At 34.8% G+C, this 27,627-nt stretch overlaps 1 protein-coding gene across 1 annotated transcript in view; it reads right to left on the reverse strand.

The window, feature by feature from the left end:
• The window catches only part of LOC117792023 (mediator of RNA polymerase II transcription subunit 1), a 34,964-nt gene extending 13,497 nt beyond the window's left edge, over nt 1–21,467 (reverse strand). Inside the window, exons 1-3 of the mRNA XM_034631979.1 lie at nt 21,084–21,467; nt 19,730–19,946; nt 1,603–1,803 (exon numbers count right to left, since the gene is read on the reverse strand). Coding sequence (XP_034487870.1) covers nt 1,603–1,803; nt 19,730–19,946; nt 21,084–21,467 — 802 coding nt within the window. The remainder of the gene's footprint in view (nt 1–1,602; nt 1,804–19,729; nt 19,947–21,083) is intronic.
• Nucleotides 21,468–27,627: the final 6,160 nt, after the last annotated feature.

The following is a 27,627-nucleotide window of genomic DNA, read 5'->3' on the forward strand; positions in this document are numbered from 1 at the left end:
AAAAATTGACAAAAAAAAAAAAGAATTTATATATATATATAAATAAAAGGCAGCGCGAATCTGTTTGCACGCCTGTCCAAAGGACTCTGCGCCTGGCTGCCTGCTCATTTGTCATTATCCTTATGCTAATGTCTTCGGGGTGGTAATGATACCTCGATTCCTGTACTCGAGGAAGTGCAGCCTCGGCTAACCATAACGAAGCAACTTTTATTTTTGTCAACTTTTTATCGAGTTATAAACATTTTTAATTAATTTTGTTTCGTGTTTCTCAAAAAGTTAACATTGTTCAAAAATTGCTTAAAATCGTATATTTACTGCCAGTAAACCGGTTTAGAGTTGAATTTCTAAAAGAATGTAATGCTGTTAATTTGATAGATCATACTCTTATCCTATTCGAAAATTATATTGAAAATATGTTCAGTTTTGACAAAGTTATGCGTGTTTGAAGTTGGTCAAACCTATGACCTGGAAACCTTACAAGTCAAAAATTTTGTCAAATTTAACTTAATTTTTAACAAAAAAATTAATATTCTCAAAATCAAGTTTTAAGTGTTGTTTTATACTAATTACGATATAAGGAATTGATTAAAAGTGAAAACTTGAGATTTACAATTTTCAATATTCAAAATTTCAAAGGGGGGACCCTTAGCAACGAAATCAATATCTGGTAGAATCTAGAGAAAAATATTTTTTTTTAGGAATTTAAGAAAATTTAAATGTGGAATGAATTAAAGTTTCGAACCATGATCAAAATGGTATTCCGCTTGAAAATCGATCCAGTTTTGACAAAGTTATGAAAGTTTAAAGTTGGTCAAACCTATGACCTGGAAATTTTACAAGTCAAAAATTTTGTCAAATTTAACATGATTTTATACAAAAAAGTGAATGGTCTTAAAATCAAGTTTTAAATGTTGTTTTATACTAATTACGATATATGGAGTTGGTTAAAAGTGAAAACTTGAGATTTAAAATTTTCAATTTTCAAAATATCAAAGGGGGGACCCTTAGCATCAAACCCATGATCTAGAGAAAAATATTTTTTTTAGGATTTTAATAAAATTTGAATGCAGAATGAATTGAGAGGTCGAACTATGCCCAAAAAGGCATTCCACTTAAAAATCGTTGCAGCTTTCTTAAAGTTATGAGTGTTTGAACCTGGTCAATACTGCAACAACCGTTGCGGCTATATGTTCTTGAAAATGAAACGGTTAGTTTTGATGAACGGTTTCATGACCGTTTTCAATATAATTCCCTGATTAAAATAAATAACGCATAAATTTATATTTCGAATTGAAAGAAAAAAAATTAAATATTTCAAAGAATTATTTGATGCAGAGTTCTCGATTTCAGACTTGAAATATTTGGTAGCCTCAGGACTTGATTTGCTGTAAGCTGAACATTAGCCAGCTTAGCTCGCATAATAGTCATATTAATTTACAAATTTACAAATGAGCTTGTAAAAGCCAAGACATGCTGTAATCCTTCCAGTGAGTAGCCATCGATACCTGTGCTAACGAGCACAAAACGCTTGTGGCGATGCGACCACCCCTTTGCAAGGGGATGTGGGGGCGGGGGGTAGTAGGATGTCAATGGGTTACGTACCTGGCAACTTGAAGGGCAATCCGGCCATAAGTGGATCTGGGCCAAAGCGCTGTGGTCCAAAGGCGAACGGATGAAAGCCCTGATGACGCACCTTGGAGCGCGGCTCTCGGGGACCATCGACAGTCACCTTGATGGCCTTCGTATAGGTGGCGATTTGTATGGGATTCGTTGAGATGACAATAGTCAGCGTAAAGCTTTTACCTAAAACAAAAGTGAGATTTTAATTAGCTTGCATTCCAAAATCCTCAATTTCCAAGCAAACCGCCAACTATAAAGTGAATTCAGTCTGCCTATCTTGGGAAAATTCACCCTTAAGCTATTATGCTGGAAATTTATATAGATTTTGCTGTGAACCTCGTTGCCATGACTCGGAAATTAAAGCACGGATTTCTCGAATTGGACGCCATGCAAAATTAACCCCAACTGAATTGGCGAAAGTTAAACAAAATTTTGCGCGAAATCATCAAAAATGAAGCTGGCATACGAACCATTCAAAAGATTGCAGCACTGACTGACGGAGTGAATGAATGAGTGAGTGAATCAAGCAATGAATGAATGAATGACCATTCAAATGTGAAGCAACACAGTCATAGAAAGTGCGATTGAATGTCTGGAACACTCAGCAATTGGCCAAATGCAGTGAATGCTACAAAAAAAACCGAATGCAATATTAAATAGGATGCGGCGACTTTGACATAGCAACTACCATTGTGGCCCTCTCAACGCCAGGGTTGCCATAACAGCCACGTCAATAGACTCCACTCGACTCCACTCTGCTGGCATATTTCGAATATTCATAAACTTTCCAAAGTTAACAGCGCACAAGAAAGGTACAGGGAATGAAATTGAGAATAACCAAGTATGGGGTAAGGGGAAAAATCTGAAATCGACTCGAAAAGGGGGCGCGAATATGAAATTCATGGGGCAAAACACTTTGAATGCCAAACGCTTCAGTTAATCAACTGCATTGAGTGTGACGCCAGTGGATTGTATAGATTCCGAGCTAATCTTTGATACACCATTGTTACTTCATCAGCTAAGGAATTATTCTTCACTGTCAGTTATTAGCAAGTTTCGAAAGAATTTAATAATGAGAAAAAGTATTTCAAGTTTATAAAAATAATACATTTTTAAAGTAATATATTTTAGAGTAAGGTCTAGTATACATTTCATTACATAAATAATAATCAGCATTGTATTAGAGTTACCCAACAATCAATTTTCAGCCTATGAGACATTCAGTTAACCAAAAATCAAATTAATAATTGATTTTCTATTTCGTTAATAAGTCAATATATTAAGAGAACTTCCAATTTTCTTAACAGATTAATTTTTTTTTTAATTATTATAATTTAACTTATTAAATGAATGAATGACCATCAGAAAATTTATGTATTTAAATTTAAGTGTTGCTTTAAAAGTCGCTGTTATTTACCAGATATATATCATAATCAGGGGTGCTACAGAAAACGAAACCAACCAAAAATCTCCCAAATCTCCATACATTTTTGGGAGATTTTCGGTTGGTTTCGGTTGCTGTGGCAGCACTAATTATTTTTATTTATTATTTTTATTTATTTATTATATTCAGAAGTGCCACAGAAACCGAAACCAACCGAAAATCTCCCAAAAATATAATAAATATATAAAAATATAAAAAATATATATGTGACTTATATAGTCATGCTCACATATCATCTAGGGATATATTCATCCAAATCTCCATACATTTTTGGAAGATTTTCGGTTGGTTTCGGTTTCTGTGGCACCACTGATTATTTTTATTAATTATTTTTATTCATTTATTATATTCAGGGGTGCCACAGAAACCAAAACCAACCGAAAATCTCCCAAAAATATAATAAATATATAAATATAATAAATAAAAATAATATCTCAATCTCTAAAATAATATTTATTATATTGTGACTTATGTATTCATGCTCACATATCATCTAGGGATATATTCATCCAAATCTCCATTCATTTTGGGAGATTTTCGGTTGGTTTCGGTTTCTGTGGCAGCACTGATTATTTTTATTTATTTATTATATTCAGGGGTGCCACAGAAAACGAAACCAACCGAAAATCTCCCAAAAATAAAATAAATATATAAAAATAATATCTCAATCTCTAAAATAATATCCATGATTTTGTGACTTATATATCCATATTATTCATGCTCACATATCATCTAGGAATAAATTCATAACATTCGTAATCAGCTAATTAGAATTGAATAAGTAAGTCAACTCTTTGATTGAAATTGTATTCTCTCTTATTATAAATGGTTTGAATTAATATAATAATGAATGAAAGCCTTTATTGATATAAAGAAAGTTGAGTTCAAGTGTCAACTTGTGTTAAACATTTACACAAAACAATAAGCTGTTATAATACATTCGTATCATATGATTTTGTCTCACACACACACACACACACACATTCACACACACACAGTCACAGACTTTTATAGGCTGGCAAATGCGTAACTCATTTGCAAGTTTTTGGTCTACAACAACGCCATTTTGTTGGCACATTTGAGTTAACAACAAGCAGAACAACACGTGAAAAGCAAACAAAGTTCTTAGATTAATATTAAATTAAACGAAGCATGCAAAAAACGCAAGAAGGCGGCAATCATTAGGACAAGGGGCGTCTTTACAGCCAACAAGGCGAAACAAAAATATTGCCAGCTTGAGGCAAGTGGCAAAGTGGCAAGAAGAAAACCCCAAGAAACCTACACAAGAAAACAAATGAACATAAACAGGCGAAACGAACCAAGAAAACCAACAAAATGAAATGAAACTTTTTTAATTATGCGCCCTTAGCGTCCCCAAGCCAAACGAGCAACAAGCGAACAAGGCGGGGGTGAAACGAAGAGTAGGGGGAGGGGAAGAAGAAGGGGAGCAGCTCTACCAAACGTCAACAAACTAACGAGATGGTAAGAAGAGACGCAGCAGGCACAAAGTGGCTAAGACAAAAGACGACGACGACGACGGCATTTTCGCCAAATGAGCAAAAATTGCAAATAAATCTGTTGCTGTTAGCCATTTTGTGCAGTGTCGCTCGACAGCAGTAGCAGTAAGAGTGGGAGGAGAGGTGGGCGTGGCAGCAGCAACAACGGCGACAAAGAACTTTGCTGCTAATAAGATGAAAACCATTAAAAGTCGACACAAGTCGCGTCCGTTGCAAGCCAAAGCGAAGCCTTGATGGCCAAAAGGGGGTAGGGGTAGGGGTAGGGTTGTGTACTGTGTAACTGTGTGCCGGGTTAAAATTTTGTCATTTTCGCAACAAAGCAAAAATTATCACCACTTTGCAAAAGGCGGCAACAACGACAACGACAAGGACAAGGACTAGTAGAAAGCTGTGCACCCTTTAAAAGGCCAACAAATACACAAACATACACACACACACACACATATATATATATGTATATATGTATGTGTGTGCTTCGCACAGACGCTAAGTGATTTTAAAACAAAGTTTTTCAAACGTTTAACGTTACAATTTTGCCGAGTGTAATAGAAAATTGTTTCATTTAGGTCGCCTGCGTTTTAACTTTCGATGCTGATAATGAAGCAAAAGGCACAAGGAACAGCCAGAACTCAGCCAGGACTCAGACTCTGACTCAGACTCCAACGTTGACTCTTAACAAGGGTTTGTTTCGTAGGCAATTTAATGGCAATGCGAACAGCACCCAACCACCACTGAAATTGTTGCTGCTGTGCTAATGTCGTTAGTAGCATGGCGCCATAATTATAATTTGACATAAGACAAGAAGTCTGAGGTTGACAACAAAATGACATTTTAAATACACACTCGGCAATGCCTTGCAGTGTCGACATTGAATGGACAACCCTCCACAAACAGCTCCAAAATTCTCATCAGCCACAGCTAAACACCCAACCACCCACCTACCTATCTACCTATCTACCTACCTACGTAAAATTCTACTTACCCCAGCAGGCCATTAAGCAGTCGCTCATCTCGACTTGATTGTGCGTATTTAGACACTTAACAGATCATAATTTTAACACTTTGCCTAATGCCCACAGAAAGTTGAAGAGCTTCCACATTTAATAGGGTTAGAGCCAAGTCTTTGAGTACTTTAATATCTTCTAGGCAAGTTCTTAAACTTGTATTACACCATGAAGAATATAGTGCATTTTTATTGATGAAATTCTATTGAGAATATAAATAAGAAATCCTATACTTTAAAAATAATTACCTAAACAAAGAAATAACAACTTGACAAATATTTAAAATGAATAATTATACTAGAATAAATATAAATAACATGTAAAGTATGTATGTCTGGATATCTGAAAAAAAATAAAAATAATTACAACAATTGATGAAATTCTCTTAAGAATATAAATAAGAAAACTTATACTTTCAAAATTGTTACCAAAAAAAAAGAAATAACAACTTGACAAATATTTACAATTAATAATCATACTAGAATACATATAAATAACATGTAAAGTATGTGTGTCTAGATATCTGAAAAAATAAAATAATAACAACAATTGTCTAATGAATTATTACTGAATTAACTCTAGCTATAAATCTGAGGGTTATACATTTTATTTCAACTTTATTTTATACATTTTAAATAGAGCTATTAGAAAAAAAATATTTGCATTCTATGCAACAGATAATCGATTATATTAAATTTTGTCACACATTGTTTAGTGCATTTTAAGTTCTTAAGTTTGTTTTAACGATAATTGATGTATTAGAACTATACTTTCTATCTCAAATTTATCCATACAAAAATGTTTTCTATCATACATCTTTTAAATAAAACATAAGTGTCGTATTTGTTGTCTTTTATCTTAATTTTTAATATTCTCTAAAAAGTATTTATAAACGAATTTAAGGTTTCTCTTTAGTTACCCCCTCAGAGTAATACAAATCCTGTTTTGTAGCTTATCGAAGGACTTTCACCGTGTGCATTGAAGTGCGCGTTTTTAATCGCTACAAAGTCGCGTCTGCTTGAAGAATATTTACATTGCTTCCAACCTCTGTATCTGTATCTTTGTATTTGTATCTTTATCTGTATCTGTAACTTTTGCTCCTGCTGCTTTCATTTTAGTCTGTAGTCTGCCATAAATATTCATATGTTTATTTTATACGTTTTTGGCAACAAAAACGCTGCACTTTCTTTGACTGTCTTCCCTTTCACCACACAATATTTGGTACTTACTACCCGGTACACAGTAACCAGTACACAGTACCCAGTACCCAGTACCCGGTATCTACTGCGGAGTACCCACTACCCGTTACTCACTCCACAGCAAACGTTTGTCCTTTTTTGGTTCGCTCATGATACATTTGTTGTTTTCAGCTTTTCGCATTTGTCGCCGCTTTTTGCCTTTGGCTTTAGCTGGTGTGCTGGGTGGTGGATGGGGCAAGGGGGGTTGGGGATATAGGGTTCAGGGCATGGTTTAATAATCATAAATTTTAACCCTTTTTAGCGCGACTTTTGCCCTTGTTGTTGCTTTGTTGACATCCGTTTTGTTCTTTGGCAGCCGTTTAACCCGATTTGTAATACATGGCCCAAGGGCAGTGTCAACGTAGTTGCTGTTACTGTTGTTGTTGTTGTTGCTGAGCTACCATTGATCAACGCAAAAGTTTCCCAAATGCCAACACAGACGAACTGCAACAGCAGCCCAAAAAGGAAATTAAATTTCCAACAAAGTCAAAAATTATATTGGCAATAAATGAAGACGCAGCAGACGCTACAAAGACGCGCCCTGCAATTACGTTGCTTGTGGAATCAGAACCTGATGGTGGTACTGCTCCTGGTACTGCTGGTGGTGGATTCACCCACTAAGTATACGCTTATGTGCCAAGGATGCGACGCCAAACAGGAAGCCGGAATCGACGTTTATTAAAACGGAAACTCGAGACAACTGTGCGGCGGCAAAAAAAAAAAACCAAGAAAGAAACGCGACGAAAACGAACAAGAAAATGAAGATGAAGATGAAGACGTAGACCGAGACCGAGACGTAGACGACGACAAAGATGAAAATGAAAATGTAGATGAAGATGAGGATGAAAGCAATGGCGATAGCAAGGACATAATTCTGACTATGCTTGCCAATGGCAAACAATGTCCTTGGGCGACGTCTCAGCCTGATGCTACCAAACTGATAAGCCCGTCTTTGCCGTCGTCATACAATACGATTTAAATCTCTACCCCCCGCCCCAACGAACCTTATACGATTGCCCAGATACCGAATTACCCCCAGAATAAAGCCAGCCTTCAAAATGACCAACAGCATTAGAGGCCAAAAGGCCGCTAAATTGCAATTTTAAGATTTAAGCGTGAACAATAAATGTCACATAATCTGTAAGTAGCTAAATAAAATCGCCCGCAGCCGAATCTGACTCCAAACAGTGGACCTGAACCTGAACCTAATGCTGAACCAGAATCAGAATCAGCACCCGGTTCGAGGTCGTACACTGAAAAAAAAGACCAAGTTCTAAAATCAAGAACATTCATCTTAAATATTTTGTTCTTAAAATAAGATTATTTTAAGACCAAATTACTAAAACTAAGATTATTAATCTAAAAAGTCTTAAAATCTTAATATAAGAATAAATATCTTAAATTGTTAGGAAAGTATAAATAGGTACTATTTCGTATCAAACAAATGATGGCACCGTGGCGCTCTGGTTAGAGAGCCCGCTTCAGTTGTGAAGCAGTAGGCGGCGGTTCGAATCCCCCTCGTAACAAATTAAAATAACATTTATAAAATTACTACAACAGAATAAAATATAAATGAATCAAAATTTAAAAATAAAAAAAATATAAATATAAAAAATAATATTCATTTATTTTATTTTTTGATTTTAATTTTAAGAACATTTATTCTTAAAATAAGAACTTGGTCTTATTTAAAATGTTCTTAAAATCAAGATGTGTTCTCTTAATTCAAGAATTTGATGTTCTCGACGCATTTTTTAGACCAAAAATCTTAGTTCTGAGACCAAAATCTTGATTTTAGAACATTTTTTTTATCAGTGTAGTCGCAGTCGTTTCGCAGTTCGCTATTTAATTTAATTTATCGCATTTTAAACAGGCGACAAACAATAAAGTGAAAGCAAAAGCGAAAGCTACACCAAAATAATACAACAAATTTATTTGTTGTTTCCTTTGGTCGGTTTTAAGGCCTGACGCATTGATTGCGGCTTTGTCTTTTATGTTCTTGGAGTTGGAGGCCTAAAGTCGCTTGCCCCATAAATCTATCTGTGCTACATCGCAATTTGTAGACGATTCAATTGATAAGCAAGAAAGTTAAAGTAAACAATTCAATGGAAAAGTTATCATCGATTTTGCTACAAAACATTTCATATAAATTAATTGCAGGCGGAGCAGTTTCTATCATCTTAAAAATTTTAAATTATATAAACAGTATGTTAAATAACTGTTGAGATGATAAAGGTACATGTTTTTCTTATTTTTAGAAATAATTAGCTAAACCCAAATGGGTCTTGTTTATTACTATTATTATGATTTACTTGTTTTGAGAACCAAAAGCAACTATAATAAATTCGGAAAACATAAAAGAATAATAAAACCAAGGCTGAAAACCAAAAACATTTTGATAAGGGTTCAGTGCGGCGGTTCAAACCACAGAACCGAATTATATAGCCGCTGAACCCAAGGTTTGAGTTCGAGCCTTGGTTCAATTTAATAAAAAATAATATTTTTTTTTTTAATTTTTTTTTACTTTTAAAACCAATTGATTTCTTATTAAAAAAATTGAATTTTTCTAATCTAAATTTATTTGGAGATTTAAATATGACCGCTTTTTATCCAAATGGTCAAATATACTTGGGTAATATTAGAAAAACATAAAATTCATGTTATTATTATTGTTTGTGAACCGAACCTTTTATTTAAGTGGTTCGGTTCAGTTGCGGGTTCGCAAGGGTCCGGTTCATGATCTGGTTCAGGCTGCTTAAAAACGCGAACCGAACCGGTTCTGCTAGGTTCGGTTCAGCACCGGTTTGCAGCCTTGAATAAAGGTATATTTTAATTTATCGAAACAGTTACTTGATTTATAGTAGACTGAGATAAAAATAAAGGCAGAAGTTCAGGGTCTCTTTCAGTCAGTCTGAACTCTGAACTGTAGACATTTTTTAGTAGCGGTCACCAAAGCTGAAAACCGGTTCTGAAGCGAACCTCGTAGAGCCGGTTTGGTTCGGGTTTTCAAGCAGCCTGAACCGGATCATGAACCAACCCCTTAAAATGATTTACTTTGCGAACCCGAACCTTAACCGAACCGCTTTTTTAAATAAAAGGTTCGGCTCTAAAAAAAATTAGTAATTACATAAAATGTATAGTTTTCTAATATTACGCAAATATTTGAGACTTCGGATTAATATGAGTCATATTTAAATCTTAAAATAATTTTAAATTATAATCAAAATTTGATTTATTTAAAAAAAAAATTTAATTAGTTCATGATGTAGAGAAAAATGTATAACAATACAAATATTTTTTTGTAGGAAATTAAACCAAGGTTCGAAACCAAACTTTGGGTTCAGAGGGTAAATAAACCAATTCGCGAATCGAACCGATGTGCTGCTCTATGGTTCGAACCGCTGAACCGAACCTCTAATAAAATTTTGGAAGTTTGCAGCATTGGTTGTCACTACAATTAAACAAGATGATCTCAAATAAATTTAAGTAATTTATTTGCTTGCTTCTCATATAAATATACACATTTAGTTGTAGCTAAAATGCAAGTTGTCTCCAATTAGCATGCCACAACTTGTGTCAGTGGCCCAAAGATAATTAACCATATTTCAGATAGTTATAGGACTATATATTTGGTTTGTTCTCTTAGTACTTTGTTAGCTCGCACAAAACCAGATTTATATATATTTCATCCTTTGTCTGTCTCTCTCTCGCTCTCTCCCTCTCTTTCCATCTCTCTTTCTCTATCTCTCTCTAGCTACAAGTGTGTTTCTTCTTTGCTGTAGCGTTCGTCACCTGTGACCCGATGCGGGCAAGAAAAGCCTATGACACATTTCATTATACAAATATCAATTAAGCCCACTGCAAATACTAATTGTAAGTGTGTGCGAAGGACATTTGCTACCACCACCGAAAATAGCAACAAGACGCACAACACACACACACACACACACACACACACACACACACACACAGTGTGTCTTCCCTCGACTTTGGAGTGGCATGAGTGGCATAAGGGCTGACTCAAGGCTGCAAATGTTAATGAAAATTAAAAATTCAACATCAAACTGAAGGACAAGGGACGTGGAACGAGGACGAAGGAAGGACGACACAGGATTCGTCGTCGTCGTCGTCGACATCAAACGAGCTGGCGAATGTGCCAAAGAACCAAATACACTTCCAGATCCAACCATGGATGGATGGGGGAGGGATTTTACTCTAGAAAGAAGTGTTAATGTGTTATCTGATTTATTTATGTTAAGCTCATGTGTGTGTCGACGCATGTGTGCGTGTGTGTGTGTGTGTGTGTATGCGTGTGTGTGTGTGTTTGTGTGCTTGTAAATTGCTTGAATTTGTGGAAATCGTGACTTCAATTAAATTCCATTCGATACTCAAGGAATTTTCAACTGATGATGCGCAAGTAATTTCGGAAATTGGATATTGTATGCCAACTGCAAACAAGCAAACAACACACACACACACACAAACAAACAGCATACATACATACATGTGAACATATATACAAATGTGTGTATTATTGTGTGTATGTGTGTGTGTGTACTTTTGTATTAAATCAAATTTTAATTGCGCATACTTGTCCCTCGGTAAATATTTGCAGCGAGCTCGCCGCCTTTGACTCGGCTGCTCTCTGCTAGCCAAAATGCTTTAGCGACATGGAATTTAAGGCACCAAACAACCAGTCAACCAACCAACCAACCAAACACACATACACACACACACATACACACACACACAGCCAGTCACAAATGCTCTGCAAACAAACATTATGAGCAAACAAACAAACAAAACGAACTAACAAACAAAAAACGACATTTTAATGCACAATACAATGAACCTTAAATACCCTACTTAACATTTATATATGTATATTTATAACTATAATTCCTTGTCCTGACTAGTAAGTGTATTTCTAAAAAATTGTATAGCTTTTAACGTAATCTTAAAGTTTAAAAACTAAATTACTATGTTCATAAATATATCTTATTTTTTTATCTGCATCAACTTATCATGCCAAATTGTACAAAAATTTGCACTTGTAAAGTTCCCAAGTTAAAAAATTGAGCAACTTTAAACACTCATATTAAACTCGTTCAAAAAATATTTTATTTATATATCTGGAATTTTCTTTATCTCAAGTTTTCACCTTTAATCAACTCCTTATAATTTTATTCATTTTGCATTAAAATTTTATTAAATTCCATAAAAAAAATAATTTCCACGTGATTCTACCAGATATTGATTTCAATGCTAAGGGTCCCCCCTTTGAAATTTTGAAAATTCAAAATTTTAAATTTCAAGCTTTCACTCTAAATCAATTCCTTATATCGTAATTAGTATAAAACAACACTTAAAACTTGAATTTGAGACCATTCATTTTTTTGTAAAAAATCATGTTAAATTTGACAAAATTTTTGACTTAAAAGGTTTCCAGGTTATAGGTTTCACCAACTTCAGACTTCCATAACTTTGTCAAAACTGAACCGATTTTAAAGCGGAATACCATTTTGATCATGGTTTGGAACTTTTACTCATTCTGCATTCAAATTTTATTAAATTCCTTAAAAAAAAATAATATCCCCTTGATTCTACCAGATATTGATTTCGATGCTAAGGGTCCCCCCTTTGAAATTTTGAAAATTCAAAATTTTATATCTCAAGCTTTCACTTTTAATCAACTCCTTATATCGTAATAAGTATAAAACAACACTTAAAACTTGATTTTGAGACCTTTTATTTTTTTGTAAAAAATCATGTTAAGTTTGACAAAATTTTGGACTTGTAAAGTTGCCAGATTAAAGGTTCAGCCAACTTTAAGCTTCCATAACTTTGTCAAAACTGGATCGATTTTCAAGCGGAATGCCATTTTGATCTTAGATTGGCCTCAAAATTCATTCCACATTCAAATTAAATTATTTTCGTTAAAAAAAATTTTCCCTCTAGATCCGATATAGAACCTTTGACCGAAATAGTTGTTGTACAGGAACCGTAATCGGAACCGATATTTGTTTCCGTTAGATTCCCTTCTCAAATTTGTAACCTAGTTCAATTTGGTTTACAAATTTTTTTAATTTAATTAACTTAGAGAGTTTAGCATTTTTCCATTTACAAGAATATTTTTATTTTATAAATCATTTCTATCAAATCTGTGAATCAATTTAAAATTTAATAGTTCTCCTTTTAAATATTGTTCCAGTTTCTGCGTAATCAATATCTCAAGGTTTTTAAAGAGCCCAACGCTGACTGAGTGGAAGGGGAAAACCTTGGACCCGGACTAATGCCAAAATAAGTAGAAAGTGTTGGCCATAATTGTATGTGTTTGTAGTTGTATCTAAGCGACTGCTTCGCAAATCTGTCAAATGTCAGCGCCAGCAGCGACGTTGACGTTGGCTCATTAAAAAAATATATATATATACATAGATAGCTATATGTATTGTGTATATGTATGTATGTATAAGAATAAACTCTGGCTTAGTTTGTCTCAGTTTGGCGGCTGAGCGTATTCTCGGCTGTAGTTGACACCTGGGAAACTTTTGCAGGGCGCACAAAATGGCGACGTCGGCCTCTGTGTAACCATTTTAGCCGGGTGTTTATCACATTGCTGCTATTAATTAAGCTTAACGAGGTTACCGTTCGCAACCACACCCAGTCAAGCCGTATACGGCGATAGAGCGAGAGAGGGGTAAAGAAAGGGGAGCTAAGGCATCTTGGGCCTTGCTACCGTGTAAATCCCCAGGCAACTTCATAATGAAATTTCGCCCTCATCTCATTAAAAGTCTTAAGCATTTTCAGCCGGCAAATTGATGCGTGCCATGCCAGAAAAAAGGGTTCTCTTTTTGGGCAGTGACAGGGGGCGTCTGGCGCTTAGGATCAACAGCAGCAGATCAAACTGCCACGCCCATTCAGCCAGCCTGTTTTCCTGCCAAAAACAAAGAGTACAAAATACTATATATATATATATATATGAATGTATAAAAGCCAAAAAAGCAGTCGCCACTTGGCAGATGGCAGCTGCCAACGCTCGGGCGCATATTTAATTTTTAATGAAGTTTAATGGATGCCGGAAGCTTTAAGATGAAGCACAAAACTCAGCGCAAAGCGCCAAAGTATCGCCATACGCCCAAATAAGTATGCTAACATATTATTTAGCTGCCAGCTGTTTCTCCATCAGACTTCAGTCTGCGCCAACAGAAAGGCCAACTTTGATAGCTCAGCCATTCCGGAAATACATTTTCTAAGACTTATTTTACCTGCTCTATGTGATTTTGCTGTGCGTACTCGCCAACTTTAAGATAACATAGTTTAATTTAAAATTTAACAAGTTACAAAATCAAAAGAAACTCAATAAATTTTCAAATTATCAAGAAAAAATTAAATACAAATTTTTGGTATTATTGTATGCACTAAAATTAAATATTTTAATAACAAAAACACATATTTTATGCAAATATAATTGAGAAATAATATGTAGCAACATTAAATGTAAATGTTCATAAAATGCGAGTAAGCTATGAAAGAGTTTCATGAATTCAAAGTAATAATTTATACTGAATTTCTTCGAATTCCAAATTGCAAGTAAAAGCAATTTCACAAGAAAATACAAAGTGCAATTGTTAAAGCTATATTCTTAAAACACAACCGAACTCCTGTGAAAATCATTTAATAGCGATTTTTGTAATAATTTTACAAATTTAAATCATTAATAAAATATAAGCTTATTGTCTGAAATCCTAAAGTTATGCAGAAAACGCAATTACTTTTTAGCTGGAAACTGAGCACAAATAGCAACTACTTGGAATTTGTTTTCCAGAAAACTTTTGAGTTATAACTTTTGCATGAATTTTTTAATTTCCCATATTATTAATGAAATCTTTACAAGCGTATGGAAAAAATTAAAAAAATATATAATCGGTGTACGGTTCAGTCCGGTACATAAAATGATCAAATAAAAGTCAAAAACTTCTAAGTCACAAAAAAATAAAAAATTATTAAATAAAAGTCAAGTACAACTAAGTCACAAAAAAATCTAAATATTAAATCAAATGCTTTTGAATATGAGCAATTTTTTAATCAATCGCTTCGGTCGGTTTTAAAAATGAAGAAACTGAAAACAGTTAAGAAAATTACTTTATTTTGCAGCCTTAATTTTAAGAGTCTTAAACACCTAAAATAGCAGCGCTAAAGGTTTGATTCGGGAAATAAAATAATTAAATAAATGTCATGAAATAATAAATTAGAAATAAATCTAAATATTAAATTATACACATATTAATTTAAGACTAAGCAAGTTTTACATCAAACATTGATGAAAAAAATTCAGAAAGTTGCGACATTTTGCAGCCTTAATTTTAAGATTAAATTGCGGCGTTATAGTAAATGAGTTTAATAATTTAATTTGACTTAGGGTTAATAAGTATTGTGTGTCCAAGTGTCCAGATGTATTCTGCATGCGAGTATATTGTTAAGGCCCCCACTTTTAGCCCACTTCATAGAGATAGAAAAGCCCAAAATTGTGCACATATTGTAGATGGCAATTAACTAATGAAGTGCTGTCCACTCATGAGTGATGATGAATCTTTGAGGGTTCGCCTTGCAACGTCGATGACGTTTCAAAATTTCAAAGCTCAAGTCTCAAGTGCAAAGGCGTCAGAGGCAACTGAGCGATAAGCACGCCATAATCACAGCGGACGCCAACTTACAGTTAATTAACATATTATAAATGCAACAACAGCAACAACAAGAACAACAATGCAACTGCAATTGCAATTGCAACAGTGCAACAAGAAACTAAGCTGATGTTGTTGTTGCTGCTGTTGCTAATGCACTTTGGTAATGCACTTCAAAGTGCTTACACATCAATGTGCAACGTTGAACGTGCAACGTGCTGCATGCAACCGTACATACATCTCATTTACATGCATATTGCAACAATAATTACATGTGCTCGGCCTCCCCGTTTCCGTTACCGTCCAGAGAAGATTTTAATTCATTAGTAGACAACGGCCAAATGCATTTCCCATGTGTGTGGATTATGCAGTTTCCGCTTGAATGCAACTGCAGCTGCTGCCGTTACAGTTACAGTTACAGCTACAGCTACAGTTACAGTTGCAGTTGCAACAAGCAGCGTCGACTTCGACGTCGACGTCGACGTTGCCGCCATTTTATCTAATTGCGCCCACATTACGCATACGCAGCATAGTCCACATCATTAAAATTACGAGTGCACAAAAATGTAAAATCCCCTACCATTTCCAATGCATCCGCCGAGGGCTGTTTAACAAACATCTAAAAAATAAAAAAATACATCAAACATTAATTAAATAATAAAATAATAAATAAATAAAAAATAAAATAATAAAAAAAACTATTGAAAACAGGGATCACATATAATTATAAGCAGGTATTAAAGACGTAATCGAAGCCGTAACCTTTAACCGATATTAACCGATTGAAATTGGTAACCCTTACCGATCAAAACTTTTTTATTATACCGAAACCGAATAACCGATATTATTCAAACCGAAATAACCGATTAGTAACCGACTCATGTATAACTGTTAGTTTCGGTTTAATCAAGCATTAAATTAAATTATGTTGTTAAGGTGTTATCATCGTTTTTAAACAATTTTGATTTTAAATTTGAATATTGATCTTATTAAAAAGATCGTTTTGTTTCGCTTTTCAAAGAAGATTTGTTTATATAATCACGTTTTTATAACATTTCTTCAACTTATTTTTGTTTTGTTTTGTAAACCGAAATCTTACCAGTATTTCAAATCCAAAACCTACAAAAAACCGAAAACCGTTACGAAACCAATATCCAAATTTTTTTTGTAACCGATAACCGAAAACCAAAACAAAAACATAACCGAAACCTCTTACTGAAACCAATATTCGATTCGGTTTGATACCCTGATAGTAACTTTCATTTTTCTTTAATTTTAAGGAAAAGTTTAATGATTTATGTGAAGAAACATACAAAAAAAAAGATTAACAGCATAACGATCGTTTCAAATCTTTGCATTTTTTCCATGATTTCAAAATGATGACAATGATAATGATTAATGATTAATAATGAGCTATGTTATAAAAAAATATGGCTAGCCGGCCGGATTGGATCACTATATCATATAGTTACCATAGGAACGATCGATAAAAAATCAATCTGTTATATGAAAAACTCATTTGTTATTCGTTTTAAATAAATCATTGCATTTTTTCCATGATTTTAAAATGATGACAATGATAATGATTAATGATTAATAATGAGAAAAGTCATAAAAATATGACTAGCCGGTCGGATTGGATCACTATACCATAAAGTTACATAGGAACGATCGATAAGAAATCAATGTTTTATATGAAAAACTTATTTATTTTTTTTTTAATTAATGGTAACAAATCTTCGTCTTCCCGAAGATGAACTTTATTTTTTAATTTAATTTTTCATTTGTTTGTATTGTGTTTTATTTTAGATGTTTGGGAACTCTTAGAGCAGCCGTCGCAGTGTGCTTGAAACTCCATTGAAGCGCATGCTGCACAACCATAAATCGTAGCATACCAAGGGACATTCGGCGTCTGCAGCCTTGACAACTGCAAGTGGCATTAGTTGTAACAACAAATGCAGCATTACTTTTTCTAGTACAACGGATTTGCATTTGTTTGCTAATTGAAATTAAGCAAATATTTACAACAAGCACTAGATGGAACGGAGAAGCGGACTATACACTGGAGTGGGGACTTGACCCACGTAATCCTTTTGTAGCGCATTACAATTTTTAGAGTGGGCGACCCCAAAAGGGCCGCAACAACAGCGCTCAGATAATTTAAATCCATTTGTACAACATTTGCCGCTGCTTTCAATTGCAAACAGTTTTCAGCATCTCCTTCTTTTGGCGTTTTCTGTATATTTTTCTGGTAATTAGTAAGGAAACAGGACAAAGAGCTGAGCCGAAACGAAACGAAATGAAGATGGGGTCCCCATAATCAAATGTTTAAAAAAAGATTTGCAAGTAAATCCCAAGGAATTATTTGCCACTTGAAACGTTTAAAAATGCCAACAAGAATCTGTCGATGCTGATGAGGGTGTGCCAAAACAAAAAAAAAAAAAAAAAAAAAAAAAATGTTAAAATAGAGTGGAAGAGATACGATAGAAAAGGCAAGCGAAACGCAACGAACCCCAAGCGGAAAAGTGTAAAGTCGGGTACGACCGTCTGAAGGTTTGGGGTCAGACAAACTTAATGAGCAAATTGTCAAATGCCGCGGCAAAGCGCGCACTTAAACATGCCGGGATCTGGAAAATGACGCCCCCGACAAAAAGAAAAATAACTTGACGAAAAGTAGCAACAAGAATAAAAAAAAAAAAGCAGAAACGATATAGAAGAGGGAGAGAAAAAAGTAAAAGTTGCCGCCGCTGTTGTTAGCCATGTTTGGGGATTTGAATAAACAGTTACGCTGATTTAATTTGGCCCAAGGAAAATCATTGGCGAGGAAAAAATTCTATCACAGTATGTCGTCTGTCACCCTCGATTTGATTTTTAAATTGCGTTCGTGATAAATTGACGAAATGAACAGCAATAACGCTAACAGAATAAAAAAAAAAGCAAAAAAAAAAAAAAAAACAAAATCAAACTGCCAACTGAAAAAATATACCAAGAAAATTGACAACTGTCAAGACGGCACCCCGAATAGACATATAAAAATTAACTACAGACTACTTATCTTATTTGTTGACGCAGTCAGCACCAGAAAGGCTATAAGCCAGTCAGGCAGTCAGGCCAACAGGCTGATTCAAGGCCCAGAAGAAAGCCAAGTCGAAAAGCAAAAAGCCATTCATTGCAATATGAACGGAAGCCAAGCAAAAAGTTTGTCCGTCGCTTTTGATGTATGTGATGACGGTGGTACGGTGGTACGGTGGTACGGTGGTGCGGTGGTGTGGTTGTATGTGGTGGCGCGTGGTGTGCGACGATATGGATGCGAATGCGTATTCTTGTGGCAATATGCTACAAGTATCCTGGGGCGTAGACAGGAAGCAGACAATCAAGCCAAATGATAGGCTATATGAAATGAATGACCGTCTTCTTTTCAAGTTGATTTTAAGAGCACTTTCACCACGACAAATCTTTGTATATTTGTGCTAATGAGCAGGTGGCATTATAGGTAAACTAGCAAGTTGATTTTATATAATCATTTCTACATATTTACCAAATTAAGCGCAACTTTAACAAAATTGAATCTTTGTACAAATAAACGACTGTTGGAAAATTAATTGACATAAGGAATTGTGCTTTCGATTAGTTACCAAAAAGAAATTAATCAAGAATTAAATACCCCCTGAATTATCATAATTTCATAAGCAAAGGAGTTGTTTATTTGTTATATATTCATTTAAAATAAAATAATACTTTTTTTAAAATATTGTTCAGTATCTTAACCCCTAAATTCCTAGCCCAGCCTCTAAACTGGATCAACAAGAAGCTTTTTTTAACTTACTTTGATTGTGTGCTCTGAACAGATTATTCTTAAAGCTTGTTTATTTTTCTATTATTCTATTTATAAAAAAAAATCCTTATTGATTGGCATGAATAATTTGTTATAAAAGATATGAGCATATACTTGACTATAATTTATCATATCAACATTTTTATTTGTATGGAATGCTTCAAATTTTTAATAAATAATAATTGTTATAGTAAAATCAACAATTGAATAAATGTATAGTTTATAGATTTTAAAAACTCTCTTCTCAATAATTTTTACATTACCTAGATCATAAATCCACATTTGCTGAACCGAATCATAAGCGTATTTTATTTAATTTTGAAACATATTTAATTTTTTCACATTTATTATCTTGTTGAGATTTGCATTAAAATCTTCATTATCACTCACCTCTGCCGCTGCGTCCGACAAACCGAAGATCATTAAACTTGGCCACCTGGTTCTTCATGACGGCGGTACAGTTGCGTAGCTCACCACAAAAGTTCTCATCGTTGCCAGCTCGTATGGTGACAATGGTGCCATCCATGACCTCGCCCAGAGCCAGCACCTTGAAAGCAATGGGCAATGTCTTATTGGAGCGCCAATGGGTGGGCAGTGTGGTACAGACCTAAATAACAAACATTAGCCATTAAAAACTTGCAGAATAAAATTGTAAAGAAATGTAAATCATCCAAAAATTTATGGGTTTTTGGTTGGTTTTCCAATCTTATCCCTAATAAGGGGTTTTTCGACTCCTTATAATAATTTCAACAAGTAACTTTAAAAATTGTAACTAGGAAATAAATATTAATAAGTAATCCAAGTTGATAAACTTAAATTGGGAAAATTGTAAGGCTAAAAATTAGTGATGAAAATCCAAATTTTAGATCGAGTTTTATATCCAAATTTGAAAATCGCCAAAAATAAGTATCAAGTTGTCGATATATCAAAAAATTGTAGGGAAATAGGGAATCGATTTATTCAACTCGATAGATAGTCAAAAAAAAATCATCGAGTTTAAGTACTCGATAATCGCTTCCGAGAAAATCGAGTTGTCGATATATTTTTACATCACTATTAAAAATTATAAAAACAAGAAAACAAATAGATTTTATAAGAAATCTTGTTACACAGATGTGTTTTACAAATCTTTAGAGCTTTTGAAGAGAATTGCTATTAAAAACAACTATTCGAATTGTCGGTTTTCCTTAAATGTCAGAGATTTAGTTTTTTTCAAGCATCTTTTCTAAGTCTCTATAATTGGCTTAGATTTTAAGATTCAGGATTATTTAATATAATAATTTTTATATTTCATATTTAAATTTCGAAATTTTTGCTAACTTTTTTCATTCTTATTGTACTTTTTTTTTTTTTTTTTAATAAAAATGTAATTCAGGGAGTTAGGAAAATCAAAACTACTTTTACCCAATATTAATGAACTAGATTTTTCACAACTTTAATACTCTGAATATTTTTGAAACTTAACTTTTTTCATCCTTATTGTGCTTTATTTTTAATAAATAAAAATTGAATTCAGGGAGTTGGAAATATCAAAGCTACTTTTACCCAATATTAATGAACTAGATTTTTCACAACTTTAATACTCTGAATATTTTTCATATTTAAAATTCGTAATTTTTTGATAACTTTTTTCGTCCTTATTGTGCTTTTTATTAAATATTTCTCTTGGATTGTTTGTCATTTTCTTTGAAGTTCTAACTAAAGTGCACTTCAAATATATTTCTAGTAATATTTATGTGCTTACCACATGTGGTGAGCCTGTTTTCACAAGCTCACCAGGATGCTCCGCTAACAGGACATCGACGGTGCGCTCGATCAGATTTTCTGGTGTCAAATATGGACTGGTATCCACGGGTTTGCTTTTCGTATTGCTATTGCTATTGTTGTTGTTGTTGTTATTGCTGTTAGTGTTGTTGTTGTTGTTGTTGTTGGTATTGCTGTTGTTATTATTGCTCTCTGCATTGCGTCGCTTCGTTGTGCTGCCCGTTGTTGTTATTGTTGTTGTTGCCGTTGTATGTTGCTGCTGTGTCGCTTGTTGTTGTTGTTGTTGCTGCTGCTGTTGATGTTGCTGCTGCTGTTGCTTTGTTTGGTTTGAGGTGGTCGAACTTACCTCAGCTGAAATGTGCATTATTGCTGCTGTGTCCCTAAGTTTTTGTCTTTGATTTCAATTTATTTGGCTTTGATTTTCAATTAAAAAGCATCGCGCACAGTTTCACCACATGGTCATCTGCAAGGAAAAGGACAAAAATTGTAATAAATTTTAATAATTAAATTCCATTTTGACTTTCTTTCTCGTTTCAACATTTTCAAATAAATATGCATGCACTTAAAATAAAAATTGTTGGAATAAATTTTTTAAAGGATCAAACTTTTAAGAGACTCTGACAAATTTTCAGTGAAATAACAACAGATTAAAAACTGACACGAATTGCTGTTTCAAATCATTTCGCTACACAAAAAATAATCCGGAGTTTTGGGATAGCATACCAGATTTTCTTAAACCAAGTACAAAATATTTGATTCAGGATAATTTTATTAATTTTGAATCGTTGTCTTTTTATTGTCATATTTTTTTTGTATTCAACAATTATATCCTGAATTCGTACTTTAAAAATGCATTCTAAATTCAAGAATTTTGAACTAGAATTATAGAAAGATTTAGTTTCTCTGTGTGCGCAATTTGCCGCTTAAGTATGCAACACTTTTCTCAATTACAAAAGCACTTTGAATCTTCCGAGTTCGAGTCCGAGTGCGAATTCAAGACCCGGTCTTTGACACTGGCACTACAGGCCAGGACCCGCAGGACAACCGCACACCTTAGCTCACAATTTGCATTTAAGCCGACATCGACGAGCGCAGCTCAATTAAATATTAAAAATCATAACCAATTTGATTGAGTTGGGCACGAGAGGTCAACTAAGATGTATGAAAGAGCTGCAGCTGCAATGTGTTGAAAAGGGGCAAAAAAAAATATTAAGAGAGAAGCGACAAAATGAAAAAAACAAAAGTTGATAAAAAAAAAAAATATATAATAATAATAATAAAGCGCCAGCTGTTGGCCATTTGTGTTTGGCCACCAAAAAATCAACAATGTGCAATCACACAGGAACATACTCCTGCACACACACACATATATATATATATATATATATATATATATGTATAAACGCTCACACTTTTGGAAATGACTGCATGTATAAATAAAAATGATTCGCCTGCTGCGATGCATTTTGTTTTCGCATCGCTTTTTTTTTCTTTTTTTTTGTTGCCCATTTGACAACTATTTTCTTTTTATGCCTTTTGCTGTTGTGTGATTTTTTATACAGATGTGTGTGTGTGAATGCACATACGCATATATGTACTCGTTTTTTACAACTTCCGTTTGAATTTTTGCATATACGTGTACAATGGTCGCAGCTGGGCACCAAATGAGCTCGTCCAGCGACTATGCGGCGACATATGTGGCCACAGGCACGGGACACGCGACACAAGACACACAACACAGGACACACAACACAGGACACACAGCACAGGACACAGGGCACAAAGAGAGTGCGTTTGCCAAGGGAATCCCTGTGATGAGTGCATATTGAGGTAGGCCCTCAAACGAACTCAGCTCCACATAGAAAGTTCCATTTACAATTATATTAAGTAACAAATTGCATGTAACGATCAAAATAAAAAAACAACTATAGAGTATTTTATATCCAAAAGAGAAGAAACTATATTTGAGGGCAATCTGATCGATTTTCTGAGAATCTCTTTCATTACTATCCAAAATTTTATATTTTCTATTGTTTTTTATCATTTCTTTCGCTCATGCGATCATTTATTGCTTTTATATTTACTTTTTGCAATCCAAAACATTTGTGTAAAGTTTTAAAGCCTATTTCCACGACAGCACATTTGGCTCATTCGACGCCATTTTCATCATTTAGCCCGAATGTGGACTTCATTTTAGTACAAAATCCGAATGATCATTTTGGCTCATTCATAATGAATGTGAGATTTTTTGCCATTCGCCCCGGCGAATTTAAGTATTTTTTTATCGAGCACGCGATGTTTATCGATAAGCTCGTGAAAAAAGCAGTTATCACCTTAACAAGCTGTTTTCTTCGATAAAAACGATAGGCATTAAATTTGCGCCAATTATAATATCAAAATAAAAATTAAAATGTTGTTTTTGTCAGCTATTTATAATTTGTGAACAGAAACCGAACAGATGATTTGCTTGTCGTAACAGTTTCACATTTGGTCGTGGGAAGCCAAATATGAGACACATTCAAATGTGAGCAAATGTTGCAAATGTGGCAAATGTGAGTGGTCGTGGAATTAGCCTATAAGTAGCTTAGCTTATCTATGTTTTCACAGAGCTGACAATGATGGGATCATATAAATGCGATTGATTTCAATTTAGAGCATTTATTTTTAGAAACTTAAAGCCTAATTTCATTTGAAACGAAAAATTCAAAATTCAAGTTGATGGATTTTGATGATCTTAGTTTTCAAATTTTCATTAATGATCGCTCTTTGAAAAACGTTAGGGCAGTTCAAAGTTCAAAGTGACAGCCCAACATAGCGTCCGAAAATCGGGTATATTATCATTTCAAAAATCGATTGCTTAGTATTATTTGATAAGCAGATCTCACTTATAGTCACATTTTACAGTGTAGAATTATTTTTAAAGAATTCTTTTCTCAACTATTATAATATATTATTTGAGAATTAAAACAAATAATTCTGAATATTTTTTTTTTCAACTTACATTTGTAACGCCAATTATTTTGCAGTCAGTTGAAAGAATTGTTTATCTTTGGTTTTTGTACAGTAAAATATGGAGAAAAAACTTTTTGATTTGGCTCACGTGAAAAAAAAAACAACAACTTGAATTTATATCACAGTAAAAAAATATCAATTATATATTGTGATGATTATATTAATATGATATTATGTAAATAACAATTAATTGGTGCACACACGCACACACTTGTATACACACACACACGCGCACACACACACACACATAAACACACGCGTAGACTAATTGATATAACCGAGAAAGAAGTTGAGATTGCGATTGCGATTAAAGATTGAGAATTGAGATTGACGTTGGAGCTGCAGTTGGCTCTCTTTGTGCTCTGGGGCTGGCGATCGAATCAAACGACACGGAGATATTAAACTATTTTTTTGCGGTAACCATGAACGCGACCACTACGAGCGGTTGGCGACGTCGACAGCGAAGTCAACGGCGCGTCATCATAATCACGACGCGGGCAAGGCAGAGAACGAGGACGAAGACGAGGACGAGGACGAAGACGAGGACGAAGACGAGGACGAAGACGACGCAGCGACGTCTCGTAGTCGTAGTCGTTGCGAATGTTGCTGTTGCTGTTTTTGGTATTGGGAACTGAGACTGAGTCTGAGTCTGACTCTTAGTCCATGAGGAGACGACAGTCGAAGTCAATGGCGACGACGCAGCCCAAGCGCCATTTGGAGTGCGAGTGCGAGTGCCGCCTCTTTTAGCGTTTTTCAAGCCACCGCGTTGGGTATATAATTCTTTTTCTTGGCTTAACATTTACCACGAGAACCAGTAGCAGTGGTTTTTACTTGTGGTGTCCCAGCGGCAGCGACGTCAACAGCAACGCCCGCTGCTAGCGTCAGCGTCGACGCTGCCATCGTTGTCGTCGTCGTTGTCGCTACCGAAGCGAAAGCCAAACCGAAACCTAAACCTAAACCGAAACCGAAACCAAAAACGTCAACTACACCACAAGCAGAAAGGCCGCAACGATGTCTTCAAGTTGATGCCCCAAACCAAGCAAGTTACAGGTATACCCCACAATATTTAACACCCAACTCTCGGACGGTGGTGAGTATGAAAAAAAAAAGCGCTCAATTTTGGCACTCGCAACACCTTCACCTTCGCGAGCTGCTTAGAGCAACCAGATGGTTGGCGTGGCTGGAAGTGAGTGGCAGAGTGGAGAGAAAATAAAAAAAAAAATTGAGTTGAATTTTGAAGGAAGCTGGAAGGAGCAACTCATTTTTCTATGCAGAGAACAGTTGGTTTTTTTCCATTTTCCATTTTTATTGTTGTTGGTTCTCTTCTGGGCGCTAGCAACCCCTAAGATGTCTTGGAATTCAGCGACGGCGTCGACGACGACGTCTTTGACTTTGACTCAAGCGAAAAAAAATCTCAACGCATACGCATATCGTGGTAAATAAGGCGCTTCATGGAGCACTCTGGACTCCCCACAGGCGCTCAACCTCAAGATTGCAGGTCCAAGACGTTGGCCAAAAAAATGAAACCGGCGTGGCTTTGTGGCGAGCCTCTGCTAACCGGAGAATGTGTAACTGAGACAGCGTAACGCCGTGACAGAGACGGCACTAACACAACGACTTGGCAGCGTGAGTGTGACAGGGAGAGAGTGCGACAGTGCGAGTGTGAGCAAGAGAGCGAGAGCGAGAGAGCGAAAGAGAGCTGTTGTGGGTAGTACGGTAAAAATCTTGCGGCTGCCATTTGCGGCCAAAGGACGAGGCAATATTTTCAAGCTAGGCGCTCCCACTCAACGGAGCCTCGAATTGGGTGACTTGAGTGAAAAATTGCAATGTTAACCACATGAGCATAAGACGTCCCCCTCACACACACACAAACACACACAGTGATGAATTCGTTGGTTTCTTTTTTGTCACCAGGGCGGAGTTTTCTTTTCTTTCAAATTTCGAAGGTTTCGGCATATTAACATTACATTCAACCCTCCTACAATTTGCGGTTTTAGTATGTAGCGACAACAAGCGAAGGAAAGAGCTAACTGATAATGGTAATGGTGCTGCTGGTGGTGATGGTGCTGGTGGTGGTGGTAGTGACTGTGGTTGTAGTTCTGGTGGTGGAATGTGTTGTTGTCAGTCAGCGGTTGCGCAGCAAACATGTCGAAGGGTGTGTGGTTGGCATAATGAAACCGCAAGAATTATTATACGCTGCGGTCGATTACTATATCAAAATTCTAATCCCGCCGAACGCCTGACAGCCGAACGAACAACCAACCAAACGGCTTCCCGCCGTTGAGCCAATGAGCATGAGCTGCATTCCAAACTGACGTGCGAGTGCCTCAAATACTCAAATACCATTCGAAAATGGTCGTCGATTGCTAAAGCGATTATTCTACAGACTCCAATCATCTTTTTTTTTTTGGTTTCTGCTTACAAGCAAAAATATTACAAAAGAAAAATATATAATAAATTTTATTTATTCTGTAGCTCGACAAAAATGTGTTAATGCAGAATATAAATATAGGGGAAACATTGATAAAATTGACATTCTACAAGCAAATCGGTTCAAAGGGAAAGTATAAAAAAAATGGACAGTAATGAAAAAAAATTTAATTTTTCAATTATGATGCAGAATTAAAATAGAGGTCAAAAAATAATAAAAACGACATTCCACAAGCAAATCGGTTAAGTTTTGACAAAGTTATGGCAGTATAAAGTTTTTTAAAATGCGTCAAAGGGAGTGTATGAAAAAAGAGCAATGATGGAAAAAAATTTTAATTTTCCAATTTCGATGCATAATCAAAATAGAGGTCAAATAATAATCAAATTGGCATTCCGCAAGGAAATCGGTTAAGTTTTGACAAAGTTATGGCAGCATAAAGTTTTTTAAAATGAGTGTATGAAAAAAAGGGCATGATGGAAAAAAATTTGAATTTTCCAATTTTGATGCAGAATCAAAATAAAGGTCAAAAAATGATAGTATTGACATTCCACAAGCAAATCGGTTCAGTTTTGACAAAGTTATGGCAGTATAAAGTTTTAAAAAGTTCTCAAGGGGAGTGTATGAAAAAAATGGATAGTGATGGAAAAAAATTTTAATTTTCCAATTTGGATGCAGAATCAAAATAGAGGTCAAATAATTATAAAATTGACATTCCGCAAGGAAATCGGTTCAGTTTTGACAAAGTTATGGCAGTATAAAGTTTTTTAAAAAGCCTCAAGGCGAATGTATGAAAAAAATGGACATGATGGAAAAAAAATGCAATTTTCCAATTTTGATCCAGAATCAAAATAGAGGTCAAATAATAATAAAATTGACATTCCACAAGATAATCGGTCCAGTTTTGACAAAGTTATGGCAGTATAAAGTTTTTTAAAATGAGTGTATGAAAAAAAGGGCATGATGGAAAAAAATTTTAATTTTCCAATTTTGATGCAGAATCAAAATAGAGGTCAAATAATAATAAAATTGACGTTCCACAAGATAATCGGTCCAGTTTTGACAAAGTTATGGCAGTATAAAG

This window comes from Drosophila innubila, chromosome X, assembly GCF_004354385.1.
Source record: "Drosophila innubila isolate TH190305 chromosome X, UK_Dinn_1.0, whole genome shotgun sequence".
NCBI lineage: Eukaryota > Metazoa > Arthropoda > Insecta > Diptera > Drosophilidae > Drosophila > Drosophila innubila.